Below are 27218 nucleotides of genomic sequence, written 5' to 3'. Positions count from 1 at the left end.
AGAACAGGAGTACTTGTGGCACCTTAGAGACTAACAAATTTATTAGAGCATAAGCTTTCGTGGGCTACTACCCACTTCTTCGGATGCAGTTAGGACTGGGATCTCAGTCCTTATGGCCTAAGCTTCCCCTGTATGAAGCCTCAGGCAGATCTGAGATGAACAGGATCAGGACCCAGGGATCTTTTATACAATTTCATGTCCTCTTTGACAAGTTGGAGTTCCTCCAGGAACAAAAGATAATTAGGATGACTTTGAAGGAGGTCCATCACCGGTACTTGGCTATAGAATTAACATAAGGCAATTTGCTTGTTCCTCCACCATTCACAGATGACTTGCTATACATTTCAAAGAGAGATGAGGTGTTTACAATTCATTTAAATGCTAGGATGTTCTTTTGATCTCTGAATGATCAGAATACAGCATAGACAGGGACTGTTGGTTATATTGTTGACCATTTCTTTATACATGCAAATCCACAAAAACACAACCATTACCTCCCCAAGTCTTTAAGGGTTGAATTTGAGTCCTTTATTTTGCAGGATGTTTAACCCTTTCTAGCCGTGCGTCACACCCTCAACGTGAGACTGGTGTGGAAGGGAGAAATTAAAGCTCCTGGATACACCTTAAGGACGTTCCAACATTGATATGTGCTGTGTTTACATTGAATTCTTAGTAAGGCCAAATTATTGATGCATGCTTTGGCCCAAGTTAGAAACTTAGTCGTACTTTGTGAAACACTTGTGATTCCAGGGTTTAGTCTATGTGTTGACTTAACATAGCCATTAATGTTCTTCAGAGAGCACTTACTCTGGCATTCAGCCATGAAGGCTGTGAGGTGTTGTATCTCAGTTTCCCTTTTTTGCACAGCACATTAGGTCTGCAATGTCTTTTCTCCTGTGTACAGTTTCAAGATTAGATACAGGCATTAACTATGAAATATCAGTATCATAAGGCCTTTTAACATAAAGTGTGTTCTTATGTATCACTCTTAACATGTTCAAGGGTTTTTCCAAAAGATTAGGCACATTTGTACATTTTTACAGTTTTTGGTATTAGCCAACATGTTAGTTACAATTATTAGCACTAATATTAACATCAGTTATATCGTGTGTACATTTATAATCATTTTTGTCATACCAAGCCTTTTGTTTAGACAAATCATTTGTTAGGTTAGCTTGTTCAATGTCCCTTTTGAACTTTAGTAGCTTTTTCTTTACTTCAGGATTTTTCTTAACATAGGATTTCAGTTTAATCACTTCCTTGAGGTTTTAGTATTTGGAAGATGAGGGAGGCAAGTTTGTAAGGGCATTTTGCTTTTTAAGAGTTAGCTTGCTTTTTTTTCTTGTCAGCTAGGAAGTTTGTATGGACATCATGCCTTAAAGAGACTCAACCATTTTCTATCATTATGTCTGAACTACAATTCTCCTGCTTTTCACCTACCAATTTCTGCATCCACAAGGTATCAGATGCATTAGAGCAGTGTTTCTCAAAGTTTTATATTGGTGACCCCTTTCACACAGCAAGCCTGCGAGTGGACCCCCTTTATAAATTAAAACACTTCTTTTTATATTTAACACTATTATAAATGCTGGTGGTGAAGTGGGGTTTGGGGGTGGAGGCTGACAGCTCACGCCCCCCCATGTAATAACCTTGTGACCCCCCAAGGGGTCACGACCCCCAGTTTGAGAACCCCTGCACTAGAGCTTACTAAGAAATTACATGACAAATCCAAAGTATCTATGGGTCTATTCATAAGGCTGCTCTGCTGTGTAAAACCAGGAATACAGACTTTCTTCAACCTGAGACTGTTCACTTTCAATATTAGCTAAAAGAACAGGAGTACTTGTGGCACCTTAGAGACTAACAAATTTATTAGAGCATAAGCTTTCGTGGGCTACAGGATACAGACTAACACGGCTGCTACTCTGAATATTAGCTAAGGAAGCCTCCTTTAAGCTATTCACAGTAGATTTTTCCTAAGCAAATTCAGTGGATTCATTTTCATTTGAAAGACTTTGGCCATTAGGCACCAACAGACTTTCCTCAGAAGAGAGACTGTTTACTATCAACAATGGCCCATTAAGAGTCAATGGAAACAATTTCTTTTCATAGACTTCACCAAGAAATTCCTTTCCTTCTGCAATATCATGCATTGCAACAAATTCTTTCTGAGCTTTATTTATGTCCAGAGCCGACTTTGGCACAACAGACAAATCACCAACCTCCTTCTGAGTTTCACATACATCCAGAATCACCTCTGGCCCATCAGGAGGATTTTTACACAATCCCCTTTCAGGTAAACTGCCAGACTTCATAGTCAAAAGATTAGAAGCATTCTCTTCCTTGTTAAAAGTTTCCACACTGTCAGTGGGTAACATAGTTAAATCACCTTCATGCTTTCCTTGTGCCCTGGCTATATCAACCTGATCAGACAAGGTTGTCATATCTTTACCCAGCAACACACTAGCAACAGGCAAAATAAAAGCACCAGAATCGCTTGGTTTCTGGGAGCTACTTATGACATTAACTGGATGCAACCTAGTTATAATGTCATTATCCCTAGCAGACACAAATTTAGGACCACTTCCTTCCTGGGCTTTAGTTGTATGCAGAATCAACTCTGAGTTAACTAATAAATTTTCAACCATCATAGGCTGATAGGCTTCTTCTGTCTGCTTTACAGACAGAGAACTAGAGACACTGTTTCTTAGCAGGCATGCTGCTATTCAAAACAGACAATTGGAGATATCTTTCTCTTTGTCTCAGCACCCATGGCTGATTTCAGACACATACCCAGACAGTGAGACAGCTTCCTTAACAGGCAAGTTGCCACTCCCAACAGATAAACTGCTATTCTCCATAGATAAGAGTCTCATTACACTGAGCTGCTTTAAACAAATCATCTCTACCCTTTTCCGGCTTACTTTCACAAACTTCACTTGCTAACAATTCTTCACTTACCAAGACTGTACCCTTTCCTTCCTCAGTTAGGGCTTTAATCTGATCACCAACTTTAATTTGCTCTAGAGAAACATTTCCCTGAGCCTTATCTAATAGCAGATTTACTTCTGAGATATCAGACACTCAGAAATTTCTTCCACATATACACTGCCTTCTTGCACAGACAAACAGCTATCTTCATCCGACAAGCATTTGGAGAAACACTCCATAGGCAAGTCTTTGCCCTCTAATAGACACAGGTTCAGGATTATTTCTTTCCTGTGACTGACTTATATCAACCTGATTGAACAAAGCTTTAATATCATTCCCAATCAAAAGATCCTTAGGCAATAACTGCCTTACACCAGCTATAACTTCATATTTAACACCATTTCATTCAAGGTGGATTTTGGCTAAAGGCACACTTACAGTAAACTCATAGAGGATTACAATATTCACACACTGATCTGGTAAGTAATCTTCCTCTTTGACAAAATGTGCTTTAACAAGAGTGATGTTAGTAGCTGTAACTTGCCCTACATAGCTTTTACCATTGACTTTTACATTCTCTGCCCAAGTTATGGGGCCACCTTCACCTGAGATCACAATAAAAGCATTTACATAAAAGTTGGCAGTGTTGGGGTATATTTGGTCACATACAGATAACTGCTTAGAGTCAAACAACATACCAACATAGTTACAAACTGGATAGATTCTATCCCCATCTTTGTTGTTGAGAGGAGCTGGCTTTTCAGGATGATACAGTTCCTGTTGTTCCTTTATTCGCTTGAGTTGGAGCTTAAGCCTGTCCACTTTTGCCTTAGCTTCTAGTTCCTGCAATCGAATATATGCCATTCTCTGTTCATGTTCAAAACACAGGTGTTCTCTTTCCATATCAGTTATTTTTTGCCTTTCCAGAAACTGAAGATATGCCATTCTTTGTTCAAACTGCTGCTGGTTTCTCACTGCAAGCATTTTCGCTGGGTTTGCTTCCTTATGACTGGCAATTAACAGATTTTCAATTTGTGCTCTGGGGCTTTTTTCTTAAAAGACAACCCCCTCTGTGAGCACAATTCTTCCAGGCTTTTTCTGTCAGGATCTTGATCATTGGTCACTCACTGTAACTGATTTTTAACCCTTAAACTCTCCAATATCCAACATTAATTTTTGACAAGCGTGTGGTACTGATCCAAAAACCCAATTAACCTGTGGTAATCCTAGCACAACTACACCACTGTGGCCAGGGTCCCAGTGGAGGCCAGCTGTGGTCACTCAATTAGGGTGAACTGCAAAGAATAGGGCAGACAATCCCCCAAAAGCTGGTGGATATTCCAATCCTTAGATTTACCAAGCCAGCATAAAACAGCTTCTTTATTACCTTACTGGTTACTCAGAAGTCCAAACAACACAGTTCCCTTAAAGTGATCCAGCCTCAGGCCTCCATCCAGGTATCTAAGTCAAATATGATGATTTCTGAAAATCTTATTTCATCATATAAAATAAAAGGTTCTACCAATCCCAAAGGATTGGACATATTACCTCCCAGGTTATTGAATATTCCAGATCTTACCCAAATACACGCTACAGCCTATTCTTATTAATGAAACTAAAATTTATTAAAAAACAAGACAGAGTATGGTTAAAAGATTAATATACATACAGACGTGAGTTCAATTCTTAAGATTCAGATTCATAGAAGAGATGGTGAGCTTTGTAGTTGCAAAGAGTTCTTTCAGAAATAGTCCATAGGTTATAGTCCAATGTTTATATTTCAGGATGATCCAGTTAGGACTGGGATCTCATTCCTTATGGCCTAAGCTTCCCCTGTATGAAGCCTCAGGCAGATCTGAGATGAACAGGATCAGGACCCAAGGATCTTTTATACAATTTCATGTCCTCTTTGACAAGTTGGAGTTCCTCCAGGAACAAAAGATAATTAGGATGACTTTGAAGGAGGTCCATCACCGGTACTTGGCTATAGAATTAACATAAGGCAATTTGCTTGTTCCTCCACCATTCACAGATGATTTTCTATACATTTCAAAGAGAGATGAATACAGAGAGGTCCCATGTTTACAATTCTTTTAAATGCTAGGATGTTCTTTTGATCTCTGAATGATCAGAATACAGCATAGACAGGTACTGTTGATTACATTGTTGCCCATTATCCATATACATGCAAATACACAAAAACACAACCATTACCTCCCCACATGTCTTTAAGGGTCGAATTTGAGTCGTTTATTTTGCAGGATGTTTAACCCTTTTTAGCCATGCGTCACACCATCATTACCACCAGTTCAGCTCCACCAATGGAAGCAATGGTGAAAGCATTAATGTAGACAGGGCTCCAGGTGGCTTCTGGTGATTTAAACACTGAGTTGTCTGTCTTTGCTCAGAGCAGGCCTCAGGTTTAAAAAAAACAACAACAAACAGTTTATTTGCAATTCCTAAAATATAAAATATTCTAAAATACAGGAAATTGCACTTGCTAGTTTAAAATTTGCCAGGAGGGTTATGACCCACAATTTCTTGCCTCCCTATTTTTGCTTTCCTAGCTACAGGCCTGTGTGATTCTAATTGTGACACATATTGCAATCCCATGCACTATCTTTGGGGTCCATTGTATGAAATTTATTAATCGTTTATGCATGATTGTGTTCTACTCCATGGTGGAGGCTTACCACAGATCCTCCAGGAACTAAAAAGAGTAGGGGAGTAGTTATAAGGGTGTGATTACCCCTGGAGATTGTAAACAACTCCAAAGAAACACCACCCCCTGGGGTGTTTGAATATACTGATTGAAACTTGATTTTTCCAGAGATTTGGATAAAGAGGCCTTTCGGTATAAAAAGCTGATACATGGCTTTCTTTTGATTTGGCAAACAGACAGGACCCACTTGCGGAAGGTTTGGACAGCCTTTGGCTTACTAGAACTTCATAAGACTGATGGATGGTAAGCTTTTAGCATGCATATAGGAACTTTTATTTTTTTATAGCTTCCCTGTAATGTTTTTGACCTATGTATAAATGTATTTGCTTGGAAGAATGGTGGTGTCACTGGTAAAAACACTAATTGTCTTCTGAGAGAAAGTAACATATGGGCTGGTCGTTAGGCAGAGGGGCTTGCCGGGGATATCAATGTGCAAGGCAGGGAGATTTGCAGCCTTAAATCCCGCCTCCCTGGTCAGAAGGGAGTGAGACAAGGGTTACGCCCATAGAAAGGTGACAGCTGGAGACCAGAGATCTGACTGGGCACTTCTGAAGTAGACCACAGGGGGGGGAATAGAAGTATAGTTAACCTGAAACTGTGGCACTAATAACTTTTTTTTTTTTTTTTTTACGTTTAGGGTTGTGAAAAACTAGACATTTTTGTTACAGGTATAAAAGAAAAGACTAATGCTACCCCCCTGTGGTTCCTGTGCCTTCGAAGATTCTCTTGAAGTCTGATGGATTTTGGGAAATTGTGTTATCTTGGTCTCTGGTTTTCTTCTGCATTAAGATCTGCATGCAGTGAGATTGACTGATGGGGAAGCCCAAGGTCTTGTCTGCATAAAACAGCAGTCTGAAGTCCCAGCAGACACACTATCTCTATCTGCACTTCAGATCTGCATTATTACAAGCAAACAGTTCAGCTGAACTTTGTTACTTGTCATGGTGCAGTGTGTTCATCTCAGCTAGTGTAATGCTGTTCAGAGTGTCTGAACCCTCCAGTCATTGCAGTAGCAGACATTGCGGTTGCCTATCACCAAGGATCCTAGTTTTCTGTGATACAAAACCCAAAATTCTCCAATAAAAAAATCCACATTTTTCCACAATTAAAATTAAACGCTGAACTTTAGTTACCCTAGCCACGCTATATACACGTATCAGTTGAACACAATGTTTTATTGATATATTTACAATTTTCAAGATGACAGTCCAAGCCCTGCCCATTCTCCTGATTATCTGACCTGCCCCTGTTCCCAATTAGATCAGATCATCGGGGTTCTATTCTATGTTTTTATTTTTTACAACATGTAAAAATTAATGATTATCTTTCAAAACGCAGATTCTGTGTTTTTTCTGTGGCAAACAGACAGGGGTCCTAGAGATCTATCACACCACACTAAGAAGTTGAATTTTGATAGCTCATGACAGCCCATGTTGATGGTTTTCTTTACAAACAAAAAGGGCTGGAGACTTTCTTTTATGAAAGTTGACATTTTGTAGTAGAAGATGGCCACCTAAAAAAATGCTAGCTTGCCAAGTTGCTCTATGCCTAACTTGAGCCCTAGATTCAGCTGCAGTAGCTCAGAAGGGTACAGCAGCCATTGCAGTGTGATCACTAAAAAGGTTGCAAGGGGATTGTGGAACTGCAAGGAGGGCCCATTACAACCTCACAGCTATAATTCACCACAAATCATGGTACCAATCGTGAAAGCATTTTTACCAGTCTGTTGTCCTAACCCACTCAGAGGCAGAGAACATGGTGGTAAAAAACACTTGAGCCCTTTCTAAATTACAGCTTCTAACAGTGGAGAATTACATCTAAACTGTCCAGCATAGATGAAGCCAAAAGATGCAGTGATTCAGTGCAAGGTACAACAGTGTGACCCTGACTCCAATTAAGTACAATTGGAATAGTGCCGGCAGTATTTGTGGATTGTTGTAAATATTTGTGTGTGGACAGAAGGTGTGTTACAATTGCAGCAAGTGTTGTTTTTCTACTGTAGAGCTAACTTCTGGGAGGGTTTTCAAAGGTAAGAAAATCTCTGTGCGGTTATGAAGAGAAGGGCTAGAGAAAAACGAAACTACTGAAGGTGCAACCAAGCATCTATTTTTGGAGGGGTGGGGGGGGGAGTTATCTGAACAGATCATCTGACCTGTTTTAGATTCACCCATCATTGTTCATCACTGTTTGCTCTTTCTCAAATCCCCATCATACTTCAACTGAATGATGAGGAAAGCTTTCAATCCCATCTTTCTTCCTCCCTGGCCTACAACACGTCAGAGAGACCTGCATAAACTACTTCCATAATAAAATAAAATACCAGAAATCAGCCTGATTTCTGTGTTATTACAATCTTAGTCAGTGATGGGCAGCACAGTCTTAAAAAACTAACCTTTTGTACTGACTTTCATTCTACACCAGGGGTTCTCAAACTGGGGGTCGGGACCCCTCAGGGGATCATGAGGTTATTACATGGGAGGTCGCGAGCTGTCAGCCTCCACCCCAAACCCCGCTTTGCCTCCAGCATTTATAATAGTGTTATAAATAAAAAACACTTTTTTATATATTTAAGGGGGGGGGTCACATTCAGCGGCTTGCTATGTGAAAGGGGTCACCAGTACACAAGTTTGAGAACCACTGTTCTACACCAGCCACAGCAGCTAGACCCAATTTTTTAACAATGCAACTTTGAAAGTGGTAAATCAGAAAGGTATTTAACATCTTGGATTTTTCATTTTATCATCTTTAAATGCTCTTTGGTCTTAAGAAGAAAGAGGATGTCATTTGATAGTTAGCTGAACTGCAACAGATTAACATTTAGTGAGCTGAGTGAAAACCTTGAATTCTCTCAGGATACCAATATCTGTATCCTATTCACTGTTTTGTCCTTAGTGTTAGAAAAAAAATTTCTTCTTGGACTGCCACTGAAACACAACTTCCCAAAGGTAACTGACCTGAGTGATGATAAATTGGCCTCAGGTCCCATGATCTGTGACTAGAATAACTAGAGCATACAGTGTTCATAGATGACATTTACAATTCAGTAGACATGTCTTTGGTTGTTTTTATTTCTAATACTCCCTGTACCCTCCATATGAACTGGATTCTGCTTCTGACATAGGATGTCTTACTAGTCTTCTTATCCTCTTTGAAGAGAGACAAATAATTGTTAACAGATTATCTGTATAAATCACTACAGTTACCCTTTGTAGATAAAAACAAGGAGTCCGGTGGCACCTTAAAGCCTAACAGATTTATTTGGGCATAAGCTTTCGTGGGTAAAAAAACCAAGTGAGGTTTTTTTACCCACGAAAGCTTATGCCCAATGCATCTGAAGAAGTGACGTTTTTTACCGACGAAAGCTTATGCCCAAATAAATCTGTTAGGCTTTAAGGTGCCACCGGACACCTTGTTGTTTCTGTGGATACAGACTAACACGGCTACCGCCTGATACTTGACACCTTTGCAGATATTACAAGTTACATGCCAAAATGCAAAGAAGATGCTGACAAATGCTATAATCCCTGTCCCTATTCATTCTGATTTCAAAATACTATATAATCCTCAAAAACAGCAGAAAAAGCCACCTGCAAATTTTCAAACAAAAACCCCACACACAACTCTGGGCTGGGAACAGGAATTAAAAAGACTCAGCTGAAAAGGCTTTTTTTGTTTCTGAAAGTTTTAAGCCCCTATTTATAACATATAATTAAACTACAACCTCTGCCTTAACTATAAACGCATTCTGGCCAAAAGAAATAAAAATTATACTGCCTGACAAAGACAGTGCAATTTACAGGAGCCCCTTGCAGACCTCAAGCATAAGGTCCCATTCTGCTTCTAGAGGACCACACAAGGGAGAGCAGACTGGTGTATTAGGTACATAGGAATTGCCAGATTGCCTCCAAACAGTGGTCCATCTAGTCCAGTCTCTAACAGTGGACTGTACCAACAGCTTCAGAAGGTCCAAGAAACCCTTCAGGAGGCAGCTATGGAACAGCCTGCCTACAGGAAAAGCTGCTACTGAACCTCCATTAATTAGAGTAGTGGTTTTCAAACTTTTTTTCTGGTGACCCAGTTGAAGAAAATTGTTGATACTAGCGATCCAACAGAGCTCGGGGGGAGGGGCTGTGGGAGGGGCTCAGGACTGGGGTAGAGGGTTGGGGTGTGGGAGTGAAGGCTGCAGGGTGGGGCTGGGGATGAGGGGCTTGGGGTGCAGGAGGGGGCTCCAGGTTTGGGGTGCTCAGGGGTAGGGATTGGGGCATGGGATTGGGGCACAGGCTTACCTCGGGCAGCTCCCAGTCAGTGGCACAGTGGGGGTGCTAAGGCAGGCTTCCTGCCTGTCCTGGCACTGTGGACCACGCTGCGCCCCGGAAGCAGCCAGCAGCAGGTCTTGCTTCTAGGCACAGGCATGCAAGGAGATCTGCAAGGCTCTTGCCCGCAGGCACTGCCGCCCACCCCAGCTCCCATTGACCGGTTCCCGACTAATGGGAGTGCGGAGCCAGTGCTCAGGGTGGGGGCAGTGTGCGGTGCCCCGTGGCATCCCCGCCTAGGAGCCGGACCTGCTGCTGGCCATCTCCGGGGCACAGCGCAGTGTCGGAACAGGTAGGAACTAGCCTGCTTTAGCCGAGCAGCACCGCTGACGGGACTTTTAACGGCCCGGTCGGCAGTGCTGACCAGAGCCGCCACGACCCAGTGCCTTATATTCCGTGACCCAGTACTGGGTCGTGACCTGCAGTTTGAAAACCACTGAGTTAGAGGTATGCCCTGAAACGTGAGAATTTATATTCCTTCAAAAACTTGCAGTTGTGACCCTGGATGTTTTTATTATCCATATAAATATACAATCCCATTTTAAATCCTGATAATTTCTTGGGTGCATGTGGAGGAGAATAGAGGGAGGAGTACTTTCTCCTTTCTCCTACTGGAGACCTGCAGCAGTCTACAGAAACTGGGAATCATTCCTATATGCTGCCTAAGATGTGCAGAAATTTATTCCTGCCCCTCCATCCCCCTGGTAGTTTTGGGAGTGGAAGGAAAAGTTGGTGTACCAGTAGGCACTGGAAACTGCACTAAAAGGGCCTGATCTGCATGGTATGTGTCTAAGGCAGGGGTGGGCAATAATTTTTTCAGGGAGGCCACTCCATGAATTTTGGTAAGTCGTCATGGGCTGCACATTTCTACTATATTAATGGAGGGGGTGTAGGGTCTGGGAGGGAGTTTGGATACAGGAGGGGGCTCTGGGCTGGGGATTGGGGTACAGGAGGGGGGACAAGGTCTGGGAGGGAGTTTGGGTGCAGGAGGGGGTTCTGACCTGGGAGTGCGGGAGGGGGTGCGAGGTGCAGGCTCTGGCCAGGAGGTGCTTACCACAGGCGGCTCCCGGCCGGCGGCGCAGCAGGGCTCAGGCAGGCTGCCTGCTATAGCCCCACGCCACTCCTGGGCCTGCAGCAGGGCTCAGGCAGGCTGCCTGCCATAGACCCACGCCGCTCCTGGGTGACCCTTCTGGGGAGGGGGGGCAACGGGTCTCCGTGCACTGCCCATGTCCACAAGCACCACCCCCGTAGCTCCCATTGACCAGTTTCCAGTGAAGACAGTGCTGGGGGCAGCGCATGGAGCCGCCTCCCCCCACCCCTCCCAGGGGTGCGCAGAGACATGCCAGCAGCAGCCAGCCGCTTCTGGGAGCAGCATGGGGCCACAGCAGGAAGGCAGCCTGCCTGAGCACCCTGCTGCACCACAGGACTTTTAGCGGCCTGGAGATCATGAGGGGGCAGCCAAAGAGCCTGGTGGGCTGGACAGAAATGGTACGCGGGCCGTATTTTGCCCACCCGTGGTCTAAGGAGATGCGGACTGCAGGAGGTTTACAGTACCACATTCCTCTACTGTGCACTTTAGGAAGTGCGGGGGAAGGTAGCACAGGCACCGTGGACCTTAGAAGATCCACATCTCATTAATGCACCTATCCTGTTGATCTTCTAGGAGCTGTGCCAGTAACTCTTGGAAAGTTACTCACAATGCAGCAGCAAATACACTGCATTTGTGCACTCAGAACAACATGGCACCCTACTGACCACTGGTGTAGTTATAGTGGTGTAAGTTGCAACAGCACAGTTCTCTAGTGAGTAAGCACCAAATGATGAATCACTCCTGCAAGAAACTAACTGGGGACCTCTGCATTCAGAAGCAATAGAGTCTCCTATCAAAGCTTATTCCAAACAGTCTTTCCCATCTGCCCCCAACCAATTTTCTCACTTTTTCCTTACTCCTATTGTCCTTCGTGCTTTGCCCTTTCCTCCCTCCAGTGTCTCTACTCCTTTCTTTCATCCTTATGATCAGCTAATCCCCACCTAAGAGAGCACCACTTAGTAAATAAATCAAAAACAAAACTCCCCAGCCAAACTGGGGGCGAGAAGATCATTAAACTAACATGACATTTTCAAACCATCACATTGTTCATTCTCCTTGTCTGTTATATGCCTCCTCCTCCTCTCTCTCTTTTTGCCTGTTTAAATTTCAACATCTTCGGGACAGGGCATTCCTCTTATGGGTTTCGATACAGCCTAACACAATGACCCCCAGTCTTGGTTGGGGCCATTAGGTGCAACCATAATACAAAATAATAAAAAATAAGATTCTATTTATTCTCTCGGTGATAACACTGGCACACAAAAGGAGCCTGATGTTCCACTCTGCTACACTAGTTTTATGCTGGTATGACACCACTGATTTCAATGGAGTTACATAGGCATACAAATGGTGTAAAAGTGGAGACTCAGGCCTCAGAGGTGCATGGTACAAAGGCTTTTCCTCCTCAGAGTACTTACTTGAGGGCAAGCCACCTTAGCTTTTAAAACCAGATGAGTCATGGACATTGATTGACCCAGATCCCCAAAGGTAATTAGGCTCCTAACTTCCCCTGATTTCAGTAGAAGTTGGGCACCCAAATATCTTTATGAATTTGGGTCATTCAAACTAACTAGCACAAGCCTACTCTGTCAAGCAGTCAATTATTCTTAATCAGGACTTTCTGTGATTCTCACATCACAGTTTATTCATTCCCAGGAGGCACTTATATATGTTGAATAATAACCTATGTTTCTTACATCATTTATTTTAGATTATTTTATAAGTTCTCTGCAAGTAAGAACTAGAAGAAGTGGGAAGAGTGATTGTTTCAGGAAAAGGTGCAGAGCTGTATGAATAAAAGGACCAAACACGTTGAGACAGTCTGTACAAGTGTACAATTATACAGTAGAAGGCCAAGGACATTCTCTAGGTCTGAAAGGTTGTAATACTGTAACTAAATCACACAGCTAACTAGAATTAGTATTAGTGGAAGTGTTTAGGCAATATCTACACACACCAGTTTAACTAAAAGTTGGATTTTAAATGTATTTAGTTAAACCAATGCAAACTCCTTTGTGTACATTATTAAGGGCATAGGTAGATACCTTACTGATATAACCTAAATTGATACATGCCATTTTTAAACGGCTTTAAGAGTGCCCATATAGGGTATTGCATCAGTTAAGCTAAATTGATTTAAAAACACCTTTAGTTAAACTGGTCCAAGTTTGTGTGTAGACAAGTCCTTTGAATAATGGCACAAACAAATATTTGGATGTCCCTCATGCAGAATGTACTTTGGTAATGCACAACACAAGAAAGACTGCTGGGAACCAAACCATTTAACAATGGTCTATCTGCAGAAGCAAGGTTTGATGGCTTCTTTATAAGCGTGCCATAAGGACTGTTAGAGAGACATGATGAGTGAGAGAATTGTGACATTCCTGTAATCCCCATATTCCTCATCTGTATATAATTGTGATATTGCATTAAAGCATGTCTTACAAGGTATCAGGGGAAAGATTATGATCTGCTGGAAGACATTGTTCTATCTAAATATGTGTATCATCAATGCATATGAAATTATAAGAATTGTGTTGTATGGTTTTCACTAAAATATGATGTGGGTTTGGGAGGCGCCCAGATACTAGCCCTACAGAGACAATGACAAGGGAGGTAACCAACACCTGGATGGGTGCTGTTGAACAGACATCACCAGCCATTATCCAGCAAGGGAGCTACAATGCAATGATTCACCTGCATAAGACCACACCAGGGGAACTGCTCAACCTTGCCTGGGGACTCAGCAATGCCCACCAGACATGCCTGGCCTTGTGTTCTCCAAGCACATGGACTAAGGGTATAAAACAGGACACGGAGGCCCATGCTTCATCTTTCGACTGCCCTCATCTATGCTGCAAGCAACAAGGACACTGAGCAGATTTAAGACTCTAACAGAGGAGATTGGTCCAGGTTTCAAGGGTGAAATCTGTGTACTATGAACTGCAATACCCAGTGGGGTGCGAAAACTGCTTTATCTAGATGTTGCCCAGTCTAATAGGGTTGAAAGTTTAGACTGCATGCTAACATTTTATTTTATTTTGGTAACTAACTCTGACTTTTTGCCTATCACTTATAATCACTTAAAATTTATCTTTTGTAGACAATAAATTTATTTTACTGTGAGTTTGTATGAAGTGTGTGGTATAACTGCTCAGGTTTGCAAAGGCTGGTGTATATCCACTTTCCATTGATGAAGTGGTGAACCAATTAATAAATCTGCATTGCTTGTCTTGAGCAGTGCAAGACAGTATATTCCTGAGGTGCAAGGCTGGGAGCTGGGGGGATTTGGCTGATGCCTTTCCCTGTCTAATTCATGAGTGGCTCTGGGAGCATTCATGCAATATAGCTGGGTGTGGGACTCCACATGCGGTTGTGCTGAGCGATAACAGCGCCTGGAGGGGTCTGCTGCTTGTCACTAGCAAAGCATTGTGAGAGACACCCAGGCTGGAGGGTTTAGGGGGCACAGCAGTCCCACAGTCCCAGACTGCACCCTGGGGAACCCGTCACAATAATATCTTTTATTGGACCAACTTCTGTTGGTGAGAGAGACACATTTTTGAGCTTACACAGACCTTTTCTTCAGGTCTGGGAAACTTTTTTAAATAAATTAAATAAATTTTAACTTATAGAGTATCACAGCTTATATAAGGTGAAACAGATTGTTTAGCATCAGTTCCACCTTACACTCTGAGTAAATTTCCCAGACCTAAAGAAAAGCTCTGTGTAAGCTTGAGGGCTTGTCTCTGTCACCAAAAGCAGTTGGTCCAATAAAAGATATTACCTCACCCACTGTGTCTTTAATATCTTGGGACCCACTGGCTACAATGACACTGCATATAGTGATTATTAGACAGTTTGCAACTTTATACAGCAAGAATTAAACATTATCTTTAGTTAATAAGTTGTATGGGGCAGGAATTTTGTCTTCATCCTTGTTAGAAAGCTCCCAGTACTAGCACCATGCCAGTACTAATTTAAAATTAGGGCCTCACATAAGTTAAATTTCACTCTATAAATATTTAAACTAATTAAAAGGCAGAATATGTCACTTTTAATTTTCTTTGTTTTTAATACTATTTGGGGGTTCCTTGATGTTACAATAGTGTACCAATTATCAGTGGTGAAACTCACCTAGATTCCACAGTGATTTGCACAGGTTGTAAATATAAATAGATACATTGTGTGCTTACCATAAGAGGGAGAGTGTGTGTGTGTTTTATATAACACCTGAGAATAAAAAGGAAATGTAGCAACCATTTTTTAACCATGAGGCCTCATTCAAAAGTAGCCTAAAGGGAAAGACTCAGATTTGGAGGAAAGAGAGGGGGAGCAGGTTGTATTCCTGAGAAATCCACCTGCTGTTTTCCCCCCCCATCATTTGCTATGTAGGCAAGTCCTGAGGTCTTAAAAGTAATTGCTAAAATTTCCTTTTTTATTTAAAATGTTGCTCATTAGGAAAGTCAGGAGAAACATTTTTGTTCGTGACCCAGGGGACCAACAGCCATGCCTATTACTCAGCCACAGACTGCAGTGTATGGTACAATGTGCACCAGACAATAACACTGAGCAGTCACAATTTCAGACTATTTTACACTTAGTGATTCACTAAATGGATTAAGCAGCTTCTTAAAACACAATGTGTCTCTGGCCCCAAAGCAGGGCCCCTCATTCCCAGCGCTACAGCCTCCAAGCATCTCTCCAGACCCACACAATTAACAGACTGATCTGAGCAGAAGGTATTTCAGACTGATAAGAAACAGAGGGGTTGGGGATACCGGCATCCTGGCTGTTCCAGAATGAGGAAGGAGGGTATGTGCGATGGGGCGCCGCTCTCTTCAGTTCTGGGGACAGGGCTTAGATTCCCCAGAACCGCCCTGTCCGCATCCAAGTACATAGTGCAGAAAAAAATGTTCCATCTATCCAGCTTCGTCTAAGGGCTAGAACCTGCTTCTGGAGCCGGGAGCTGTGCTGCTGCGGCAGCCCCCTCGGAGCCGTCTCTCCCCCCCAGGGAGCCGTGAACAAAGGCTCCAGCCAGAGGCCGGGGCGCTGCCTGGCCCGGAATAGACATCACGTCATCCCGCTCGAAGCCATTAGGCAGCAGCGGCTCCGTAGCTGCGCTGCAGCCCAGGCTCCCCGCAACTGCTCCCCCGCAACCCGCGGGGAGGGAGATCAGGCCGAAGGGCAGCGCCAGCTCCAGTCCCGGCCTCCCTCGCAACCTGCTATCGCAGTGCTGTTGTGCCCCGAAGCGGAGAGAGAGACCCTGCCCCACTCCTCCCCACCATAACCGTGGGGAGAGCCCCCCGACTGCATTCTACCACCCAAAACGGAGAGCAGAGGGGCCGCTAGCCACTGCAACCCGCCCCAGCGGGGAGTAACAAGAACTCTGCCCACAGCACCCCGTCCGATGGGAGGTCAGCAGGGACTCGCCCCCGCCCCGTTTCCCTATTCCCACATGCGGAGTTTACATGTTCTGTATCTGGCAGAGCATTTCGCAGCATCTTTGCCCCTCGCATCGGCCTGGGCGAGTCCCTGGCACCGACCCAGACTGCCGGAGTTGGCCGGCGGTGGACACTGATCGTGTTGCTCTAGAGGGGAGGCTAAGACCTAGGCATGCTGAGAGGGGTGCTATTGCTGGGTATGGCCGGTCTACAGAATGAGGAAAGTGGTGGGCACGGCCAAATCGCGATGGGAGGGGGCGGGCAGGATGGCGCTGGGCACGGATGCAGGGGCAAGTCCCTGGGCACGGCACAGACTCGATGGGGCTGGGAGGGCACGGCACGGTCTCGCTGGGGGAGGGGAGGCGCTGGGCACGGCCTGGTCTCGACAGGCGCTGGGTAGGACCCGGTGACATAGCTCCACTCACCTAAGCCGGGACGGACACTGGCGATCTCAGCCATGGTGCAGCTGAACAGGTGCAGTCGGGGTGCGGGATCCTGTACACTGGGCTCCCCCGGTACCAGCCTCCGCCCTGAGGATGCTCCGAGCCTGGGATGCAGAAGCTGCCGACTGGCCCAGATGCAGCGCAGACTCCGCCCACAAAGAACGAGCTGGGGATTAGGCTCCGCCCCTCTCCGATGTCACCCGAAGAGGAAACTCCGCCCAAACGCCGACCGTGACGGGGCGGGCAGATGTCTGTGGATTCGCTTACCCCACATTGGCAACAGGCGGGCGTATCCAGCCCCAGGGTTGCGAGGTGGAGGAGTGTATTCCACCGGCAAGCCGGGCAGGGAGACAGGGTATCCCACACAGGGCCTGGGCTACGGTCTATCCCACCCTGGGTGGGGGTATTTAGGGAGTTGGTTTATCTCACATTAGGGTGGTAGTATGTGCATCCAGGGCGGGTTACTGCACTGGGCGGGGGCTAAGGAAGTGGTGCATCCCATGCCGGAGATATCCCCCTCCCTGTGTGTTAGCTTGCACTGGGTGTTGTAGGGGTAGATCTTTCCCGCAGAGTTGGAAGGGGACATGTCCCATACCGGATCATTCCAGCTGTAGCAAACTGAGGGCAGTGACTCGTACTATGCAATAAATCTGATAGAATAGCAAAAGAGAGGGTGGGTTTGTGCGAAAGAGACAGCAAGAGATCAAGGACTTAGGACAAGGTGAAGAAGGGTTAGGGCAGGGCACTGGCCTGGGCTTTGGGAGAAGCCTGCTTCACTCTAGGCTCCCTCTGGGTGAGTTCGGGCAAGACACAGTCGCTCAGTGACGCCGAGGCTGTAAGGACCAATTCAGTATCGCCTGCGAGCCGCACCCGAGCAGGCGCAGGCCCCTCGCGCGGAACGGTGCCGTTGATACCAGGTTTTCATCTCCCCCAAGCCTCTCGTGTGTAACATACATGGTCTGCCCCCCCGAGGCAGATGTTCAGCCTCGGATTCCGGTCTGGTCTGTTCCCACACAACGCACGCGTTAAACACACGCCAATAAACCGCCGCAGGAGACGCTCCTAGCGCGGTAAAGAGACGGAAAACAACAAACATGGCGGCTCCTTAGCTCTGCACCCTACGACGGTGCCGGCGCCCCACCGTCTCCTCACCAAACTAACATGGCGGGGTCTCAGCTACATACCCAAGAACCAGGGCAGCGACCCCAGCTCGCTCTGTAGCAATCATGGCGGCTCTCCTTTTCTCCCCCCCCCCTATAAAGTTGGCGGTCATACTTTCGTCCCCTCCCCCATGCCCGGAACAATGATGGCGGCGCCCTACTTACCTTCCGCCCGGAACTATGGCGGCTCGTTTTCCTTTGCTCCCGAACAAACATGGCGGTGCCGGCGCGCGCGCTGTTCTCCACACGGGAGTCCGGACGTAATTTCCGTTTCCCGTTGGAGGAAGCGGCGGCAAGCGGGACGGGAAGATGGACCTGAAGAGTCTGGGCGGCGTGGGGGTTACGGCTTCCCGGTTCGTGGCGTTGTGGGACGCTTAGGTTCCCGTTATTGTAAACCGGGGGTACCGCCAGGCGGGCTCCTGGGTCTGACCGCGGAGGCCGGGCCGCCCGGGAGGGGTTGTCGTGGGTACAGCTATGGGGGAGGGCCCCGGTCTCATGTCCAGGGGTGGGCTTTGCTGTGGTAAGAAATTGCACTTGTTCTTTCAGGGTGGAGCTGGGGGATTGGTAGCACAATGTCGCACTCGTTGAAGATGTTGCCCTGCAAGAAGAGAAGAGCTGTTGCTGTGGGGCCCCAGAGTCCTTCCGTCGACTTGAGCTATCACAAGGAGTGTGCAGCTCTCCTCTCAGATGCGGAGTCTGTTAAACTGGAGTCTTCTAATCCTAGCGGCGCTGAGGAGCTCAGAGACTGTGTGTCAAAGCACTGGCGAGTGAGCAACATCACAGATACTCAGCCCGTGTCAGCTGCCGACAAGACTGGTGCACAGCCTGTGTGTTCTGCAAGCACTGCTATCATACTGGATGAGGATTTGCCCTTTTTGGAAACCACTGATGGTGGAGCCTCTAAAGGAAACATAATCCCAGGAAAAGGGACCTCCCAGGTGTGTAGCCAAAGGGCTTGGAAAGAACCAGTGGAGAATTTCTTGAGGAGTGGGAAAAGAATCACAGTGAAACGTAGATCAGATCTCAGTCAGGACAGTGGTGAAGGTCAACAGAACACAAAAGAAACTGCGTCGGCAACTGAATTTCTTGAGCAGGGTAAGGATCAAGAATTCACTGAAGAAGGTAAATTAATTTGATATGGGTTGCTTGCTGCTGTCATTATTTACACAGCAGCAGAAGCACACGAGGTATTTTACAAACAAAAGGGGATTAGGTCTCTGCCTCATAGAATGTTGGATCTGATTTTCAGCCCTGCTGAAATATAAACTCTTGAATTTAAGCTCTTATTACAAGAGTGCGTCAGTTTTGAAATTCAACCCCTTATTATCTAGATAACCAATATATAGATAAAGGATGGGGAATGGGATGCAGCAGAAACCAGTTGAGTAAGTGGTGTTGTTCCGCATGCTTCGTTAGTTCTGGGAGTGGCGGTGTTTGTCAGGAAGGAGACTACAATTTAGCTCTTAGAGCCACTTTCTTGTTCTGTCCAAGGCAGAAAATCTTCAGAAGAAAGAGGAAAAAAACAAAGAATTAGAAAGTCAGAGAGAATAAGATATTATTTAATAAAATTGAAAGGACAACACGTTTAAAATATGAAAGGAAATAGCTGTTTCCCACAACATTTAATCCAGGGAACTCATTGCCACTAGATATTATTGAGGTCCAGAGTTTAATAGGAGTCAAAAAAAAGATAATCTGTTTATGGGGATAAGAATATCCAGAGTTTATTTGGTACAATAGAAGTTTCTTTTAGAAGGGATATAAACCATGGTGCTTTAGGCATAAGCCAGCCATCTACTGAGGGGTTAGGAAGAAACTTCTTCTGTGGGCAAGTTATTCCATTGCAGGATTTCTTACATCTGCTTCTGAAACATATGAGTATCCGCCATAGTTGGAGACAGGATATTGGACTAGAGGAAGCATTACTTTAATCTGATAGGGTACTTCCTATCTGTTGATAAAAATCAGATAAGGAAACACTTGTTACTTTTGAGCATATAAAAATGAGCGTCCTGGTTGACTTGCATTATGAGGTATTATGGAAGTTGGTAAACATACTTTTGTTTTGACTATTATTTTTTTGAAAAGTCATGGGGAACTGGGGGAGAACTTGAGGTTTATTTCTGACATTGGACAGTAATAGGTGCTAAGAAGCAACTTTTTTCTAATGTCAGGTTGTTAGTGATTGGGTTATGTCCTGAAGCATTGAGCGTTACATCATTTACACAGTTTTGGCTGAGCTTGCAAAGGCTTTCCGCTCAACTTGATTGCATTTCTGTCTGTCTGTGTGTAATATGATAACTTTTGAACACTTTTGTACAATGAATTCCAAAATCTCAGGGAATGTTCTAGGCATCAGTGGCCAACAGGCCTGTTGATTTTTGGGGAATATGAGAAAAAGGTAAAATGGAGGACACATGGGAGTCTCTGCCATCTTCAGGCACCTTTGCAATTGTTTGTAGGTCAAACGGTTGGTTGATAGCACCCATTAACACCTCCAGAATAACAATATCCTATCTCATTTTACCCATAGAATTTAACATGATGATACCCTGAATGACTTATCTCCCAGACAGAAAAATAATGGGGGATGCGGGTCATGGGAGAAAGTGAGGAAGAGGGCACGCACACAGACCCTGGCAAGAGTGGGGGGGAGAATAGGGAATGGGGCACACAGAATCCTTGGCATGTGGCAAATTGGAGGACCCAGGTATGGGGATGGGGGAAGAAGGTCACAGAGCTCCTAGCATGAAAAAGTGGGGAATGAGGGAGAAGGGGTTAATGGCAGTGCACACAGAGCACCTGCTATAGGAGGCAAATAGGGGAACCTGGGATGAGTAGAGGGAGGACTGGGAAGGTGCACAGATCCCCTGGGGGCGGGGGATTGATGGACATTGGTATGGGTAGCATGGGGATGTACACAGAGCCCCAGCTGGGGACAGAGAATGGGGAACTCTGCTGAGGGGAGGATGGGGGACACACAGAGTTCCTGCTACTGGGGGAGAGGAGAATGCGGGGGGGGGGGGGGGGAGAAGTTGCAGGGAGTCCCTGAAATAGAGAGAGGTAGGAGGATGGCACACAGGGCCTTGGGTAGAATACAGCGATGCAAGGAGCCCTTGGTGTGCAGTAAGCTCAGTCTACACAACCTGGAAGTGTTGCAACTCCCTAGTTATCCTGTCTAATGTAACTGATGTCCCTCATTATCCATTGGAGTTTAACCTTTATGAACCCTACTAAGTGGTTGGACTCAATATCTTGTATCAGTAAGTTTCATAGGTAATGTACAGTGTAAAATACTTTGTATGATTTAAGATTGTCTTCAAAACAAATATCTGCATTTTGAAAGTGCTGTCTAAATACTAGCTAAATAGAGAGACAAGGTGGGTGAGGTAATATCTTTTAGTGGACAGACTTCTGCTGGTGTCTCTCTAATATCTTGGGACCGACATGGCTACAACTACACTGCTTACTAGCTAAGTGATCATCCTTGCATTACTTTTAAAGAATAAACATTTGGCTAGATATGTGTAAAAACTGACCAAAATGCAGCCAAATCTCCTTTCAGACATTTCTTGCTATTGGTGGTCTGTGCGTGAGTTGTCACCCTATATTTTCATTCTCAGAATAGTATTCTTTCACACAGGTGAAAGATTATGTCCATCTTGTTAGGGCTTGTAATGGGAAGCCACCACAGTCCCTAGTAAGACCTTCCCTAGGCTGTAATGCAAGTTTATAACTTTATACAGATTTATTACAACACTTGGGTTTTGTGACATCAAGTGGCAGGAGAGACTTCAGAACCATAGTGTATCACAGGGAGCACAGAGAAACTATGATGTAGGCAAAATGCTAATTTGTCAGCTTGTTCACACACACCATTTTTTCCTGACACTATATGACTTATGTATTTAAAGGAGTTTTTGTGATTTCTAATATATCTGAACACTTGTGATTAAAATCCAGGAGGTAGCAAAAGCACTTATTACTTGCTCAACTTATACAAAATCAGTTTCACACATACAGAATGGGAAGAGACTGTCTAGGAAGGAGTACGGCAGAAAGGGATCTAGGGGTTATAGTGGACCACAAGCTAAATATGAGTCAACAGTGTGATGCTGTTGCAAAAAAAGCAAACGTGATTCTGGGATGTATTAACAGGTGTCTTGTGAGCAAGACGTGAGAAGTCATTCTTCCACTCTACTCTGCTCTGGTTAGGCCTCAGCTGGAGTATTGTGTCCAGTTCTGGGCACCGCATTTCAAGAAAGATGTGGAGAAATTGGAAAGGGTCCAGAGAAGAGCAACAAGAATGATTAAAGGTCTCGAGAACATGACCTATGAAGGAAGGCTGAAAGAATTGGGTTTGTTTAGTTTGGAAAAGAGAAGACTGAGAGGGGACATGATAGCAGTTTTCAGGTATCTAAAAGGGTGTCATAAGGAGGAGGGAGAAAACTTGTTCACCTTAGCCTCTACGGATAGAACAAGAAGCAATGGGCTTAAACTGCAGCAAGGGAGGTCTAGGTTGGACATTAGGAAAAAGTTCCTAACTGTCAGGGTGGTTAAACACTGGAATAAATTGCCTAGGGAGGTTGTGGAATCTCCATCTCTGGAGATATTTAAGAGTAGGTTAGATAAATGTCTATCAGGGATGGTCTAGACAGTATTTGGTCCTGCCATGCGGGCAGGGGACTGGACTTGATGACCTCTCGAGGTCCCTTCCAGTCCTAGAATCTATGAATCTATATGGGTGTCTACTTTTTTAAATGAGTGGTAGAAGTGATGAGGCAGCATCAGAAGCCTAGGTGACCCATTTTTCTGAAGTTCACAAGCTTTGAATAGTGAACCCATGAGACCTATATTGTTGTAGGGTTTGTGGAATCCCTACTGTATTTGGATCATAGGTTTGTGCAAAAGAGGAAAAGCTAACTGGGGAGAAGCACCTTAAACAAAATGACCCTAATATATGCTGTTTGCAGGGAAATCTCCTAAATTGCCTATGGGGGTAGAAGTAATTTTGCAGAGACACCCCCATCCATCTGACAACCACTCTCCAAAACAAGTGGCCCAAGTGAAAAGTTCCTTGCTGCTGCCGATTAAAGCTCCTGCCACGATCAAGACATTGAAAAACACCAGAACAGGGGAGCAGCTGCAGCAGACTGATGAGGAAACTGAGGACGTTGGGCTGTTTATTCCACTGGGTAAGTGTCTTGCAGGAGGAGAACCTGTGACAGTACAGCTAGAAATTCTCTGGAAAGGAAGCACAAAACTGGGGTAGGAATCCAGCCTTTGGGTTCAGCCATTTTGAATGAAATATTAAACTTCCGCACTGTAATTCAGTAGCTGACTAAGCCTCAGGGGCCCAGTGAGGAGCATGTTCTGAAACAAACTAGAGTTGATCCCTGCAGTGGTCGTCTCACTTATTGCCCAAACACTGGCCTCCTAAGAGAAGAGCTTGGATGCTGCTCTTCTCTTCTCCTGAGTCAGCAATACACTTAGGCTTGAGAAGCATGTTAAGTCTGATAAGTTTTCTAACCCACTGGCAAGGGTGAAAATAAGGTAGGCTACTTACTGGTACAGGCCCGGGGGATGGGGGGGCGGCTCTGGCCCCCGGAAGGGACAGGGCCTTGGGCGGAAGGGGCGGGGCTGTGGGTCAGCATCCCCCAACCAGCCCTTTCAGGCTGCCTGGCCCGCGCCATCCAGGGCTCCCGTGTTGATTTAAAAGGCCTGGGGCTCCGGTGCCGCTGCTAAGCTAGCGGCAGCAGCATCCAGAGCCCCAGGCCCTTTTAAATCGCTGGCCCCAGGGCAACTGCTCCCTTTGCCCCCTCCCCGCCCTGCCTGTCAGAGGCTGCGGGGCCGCGGCGCCAATGGGGCAGGGACATTAAAGCGCTGCAGGGCCCTTTGCCACGGCACCACTTTAACGTTGCTGCGCTCCCTGCCGACTGGGGTGGGGGCGCAGGAACGTTAAAGTGCTGCCGCGGCAAAGGACTGTCCTTAAAGCGCTGCTGCGGCAGTGCTTTAACGTTGCTGCCCATTCTCCCCTCCCCCCCTGTCGGCGGCCCTGCCGGTATGGACCCTGCCGGCAGGGCTGCTGACAGGGGAGGCAAATGGGGCAGGGACATTAAAGTGCTGCCGCAGCAGCGCTTTAATGTGGTCTGGGTATGGGTTGGTGCGGGTTCTTACTGGTATTGAGTACCTGCCCGTATCGGCTCACTTTCACCCCTGCCCGCTGGTGCTGGGTTCCAGGATTTTCCTGATTTGCAGCCTGACTGCATGGTTGCTTCATGGCCATTCCTTCAGGAGGAGGGAAGGTGGCTAGTATGGCAGCTCTGTGAAGTCGCTAGAGCATAGATGTCAAATACCTAGCTTAATGTATTTGTGGCCTCTGTGATTTGTTCAGATTTTTCAATATCTGAGTCTTCCATTTGAAAAATGTGTTCTTAGCTCTCGTGGTTGTGAAGGATCAGTGCACTCTTGTCTGTTGTGGATTCGGGTTGTATGTGGTTATAAAATTATGTTCCAGCCCACATACTGTAACTAAAGATGGAATTCATCTTTCTCCCGAAGAGTGAGTTTGACCCCCCCCCCGACCTCCTGCGCTAGTTATAACATGCATAGGAGCAGGTTAAAATACCAATGTTTTAGTGACTCATGGTTCCTATTCGTGATCAGTAGGTGGAAAGCAGATGAGACCTGTTAATGTCTGCTGCATTCTATCTTCTGGAGAGTCCCACTGCCTGAGTGGGAGGTTGAGTCTTGTATTTTGAAACTGAATTGTTTATTGGTAATCTGCAGAGGAGCAAGATTTAGAGGAAGGTGAGAGAAGGAAGAAGAGGAGGAAGGCAACCAAACGTAAACGTGAAGAGAGAGGCCAAGAAGAGGAGGCGTCCTTGGCTTGTGACATCAAACTAGATGACATGCTTGATCGCACCTTAGAAGATGGAGCGAAACAGCACAACTTGACCGTCGTCAATGTGCGAAATATCCTCCATGTGAGTGGGGTGGAGTGGAGATGTATGTCAGTACTAAGAAAAGGAATAGACCCTGTGTATCTTCCTGGGAAAATGCTGGCTAGGCTGAGGTTAGCCTATAGGATTGCACAGGATTTTATAAACCGGGTAAACACAGTAATGATTCACAGACTAGTAAAGCTAGAGCTATCTATTGTTATAGGTGGAATTGATCCAGAACTCAGTCACTTACATTGTCATTAGCAGATGTTAATCTTTTACTTCCTGTGGCGTGATCTTTTGCAACTGATTGTACCACACCTGAGATGTGGTACAACCACAAAGGACAAAGGCACGAGCTATTAAGATGGGATGAGAGGACATAAACTGGGAATGTACAAACCTCATATTTTCTGAGAGGACTGGGTTTCTTGGTAAAGGTCTTCAGGAATTCTGGTGGGACTGTTAATGGAAATGTAGTGTACTTAGTGACAAAGGCCGCCTACTGATTTTTAAAATATTTTTATCCTATCACACAATTTCCACATGGGAATGAATTGTAGTGGAGAGAAAATCCACATCCCTGTAGCTACCTAGTGCAAAACTTGAGCCAGCTAATTCTGTAGTGAAGCACTTGTTGTCAGATTCCAGTCATCCCTGAACTGAGCCTAGGGAACACCAATGCTGTTTTCAAAATAATAATTTATACTATTTATTTTAAGCTTTTTTTTGCATTCCAATAATGTTCCATGCCTGATGGTCACAGGAATTTGTCCTTTGTCCATTCTCTCTATAGTGACAAGTGACTGCCACTGTTTGTTTCAGGCAGATTCACTAGTTATTACTATGTAAATGTCAGAATGCAATAAGTTTACCTTCCTCTACAGCCTGGCGCTGATGTGGTCATTTCCTTCCCAGTGCGCCCCATGCTGGCAATTTAGTTACAATATTTGGATTCAGGAGCCAGAGTCTCTGATCTCGTCTTATCTCCTCAATTTTTACTTTCTGTAAGCTCTCCTTTGTTTTTCAGTTTTGTTTTTTTGTATCTCTCTTCTCTAATAATCAGTGTGCTCTGAAATGTTGTAGCATTAAACTTGCCCTGGAGCAGTGGAATAGATCCATACTCTTAGTCTTACATGTGTGAATGTATGTTTTAAGATGCAAATTCTCCAGTGCTGCCCCACAGTAGCTTTTCTCATGTTCTTAAAACCAGCAATTTTGGGATTTTACATTATGTGAGAAGAACAGAGCTGATGTGTGTATAGACTGCACTGTTGTCCCTCCTAATAGCATTAGAAAGTTTGATAGGTTCATTCTACAGAATCTTTGCATGTAATGCAGGCCCTGCACTTTATCATAAGAGGAGCACTTAATACTTTCTTGTCCTATTTCCACCTCCCACCACATTTCCAAGATTATTTTGAGCTGAGGTCTGATTCTTTTTCACAACAAAAATAAAAAAGGAGACTTGAAGCCAATTTTTATGTTCCTGCAGGAAGTGATCACAAATGAGCATGTGGTTGCCATGATGAAAGCAGCCATCAGTGAGACAGAAGACATGCCCATGTTTGTGAGTAACAAGCTTTCCCCCCCATTGCTATCTATCCATATGCATGGTACCTTCAGACGCTGCTCTGACTGTTGAATCTTGCTGGTGATCTGATGTGGGGAGAGAAGAGGCTAAAGGTAGGATCATGGGAGAACTTGTATTGCAATATGTTTAGGCAGTTTGAGACACTAACTTCTCAGTTGGAACCTAACTGCTAAACAGAATCATCAGGTATAGAGTTTAGTGCAGAGATGTCATGCCCACCATGTCAGACAGGTGGTGTACTTAGCAACAAGAAACAAAGACATTTTCCATAAAGAGACACTGGTGAAAAATGTTATAGCTAAGAGTTTGCTTTCTTTTTAACTCTTTTAGGAGCCAAAAATGACTCGCTCTAAACTGAAGGAAGTTGTGGAAAAAGGAGTGGTGAGTATGTCATTTGCATTTTTTCCCATTGGTTTGGGAAATGATAGAAGATGCTTTACTGACCTCTGGGGCAGTAGGAACTGTAGACCGAGGATGGTTTCTGTGAACTATTCCTAAGCCTAAAAAATTTTACAAGGTGAAGTGTGTGCACGTGCCCATATTTGTAGTGATCTTAAATAAAGAAAATAGGGATTCCTTA

The 27218-nt window shown here is 44.9% G+C and overlaps 2 protein-coding genes across 7 annotated transcripts in view; one reads left to right on the top strand and one right to left on the bottom strand.

The window, feature by feature from the left end:
- SYT11 (synaptotagmin 11) overlaps positions 1–18183 on the bottom strand; it is a 31462-nt gene extending 13279 nt beyond the window's left edge. The window contains exon 1 of one of the 3 annotated variants that reach the window (XM_024205501.2): positions 18125–18183. Coding sequence is in view for 2 of the 3 variants with exons in the window: in XM_024205499.2 (XP_024061267.1) it covers positions 17895–18036 (142 nt within the window). In the remaining variant the exon portion in view is untranslated. The other 2 variants (XM_024205499.2, XM_024205500.3) reach the window with 2 other exon arrangements.
- Positions 18184–18402: 219 nt separating this feature from the next.
- Positions 18403–27218, top strand: part of LOC112110478 (GON-4-like protein) — a 50413-nt gene continuing 41597 nt past the window's right edge. For 2 of the 4 annotated variants that reach the window (XM_024205495.1, XM_024205492.1), the window contains exons 1-6: positions 18403–18453; positions 18647–19222; positions 23074–23295; positions 24890–25086; positions 26540–26614; positions 26969–27019. In XM_024205495.1, the coding sequence (XP_024061263.1) occupies positions 18673–19222; positions 23074–23295; positions 24890–25086; positions 26540–26614; positions 26969–27019 (1095 nt within the window). In that variant the 5' untranslated portion in view covers positions 18403–18453; positions 18647–18672. Of the gene's footprint in view, positions 18454–18646; positions 19223–23073; positions 23296–24889; positions 25087–26539; positions 26615–26968; positions 27020–27218 lie in introns of those variants that run through there. The other 2 variants (XM_024205493.1, XM_024205494.1) reach the window with 2 other exon arrangements.

This window comes from Terrapene carolina, unplaced genomic scaffold (assembly GCF_002925995.2).
Source record: "Terrapene carolina triunguis isolate 2854851 unplaced genomic scaffold, T_m_triunguis-2.0 Scaffold397, whole genome shotgun sequence".
NCBI lineage: Eukaryota > Metazoa > Chordata > Testudines > Emydidae > Terrapene > Terrapene triunguis.
The sequence above is the reverse complement of the archived record's forward strand: the minus strand, read 5'-3'. Positions and strand labels throughout refer to the sequence as shown.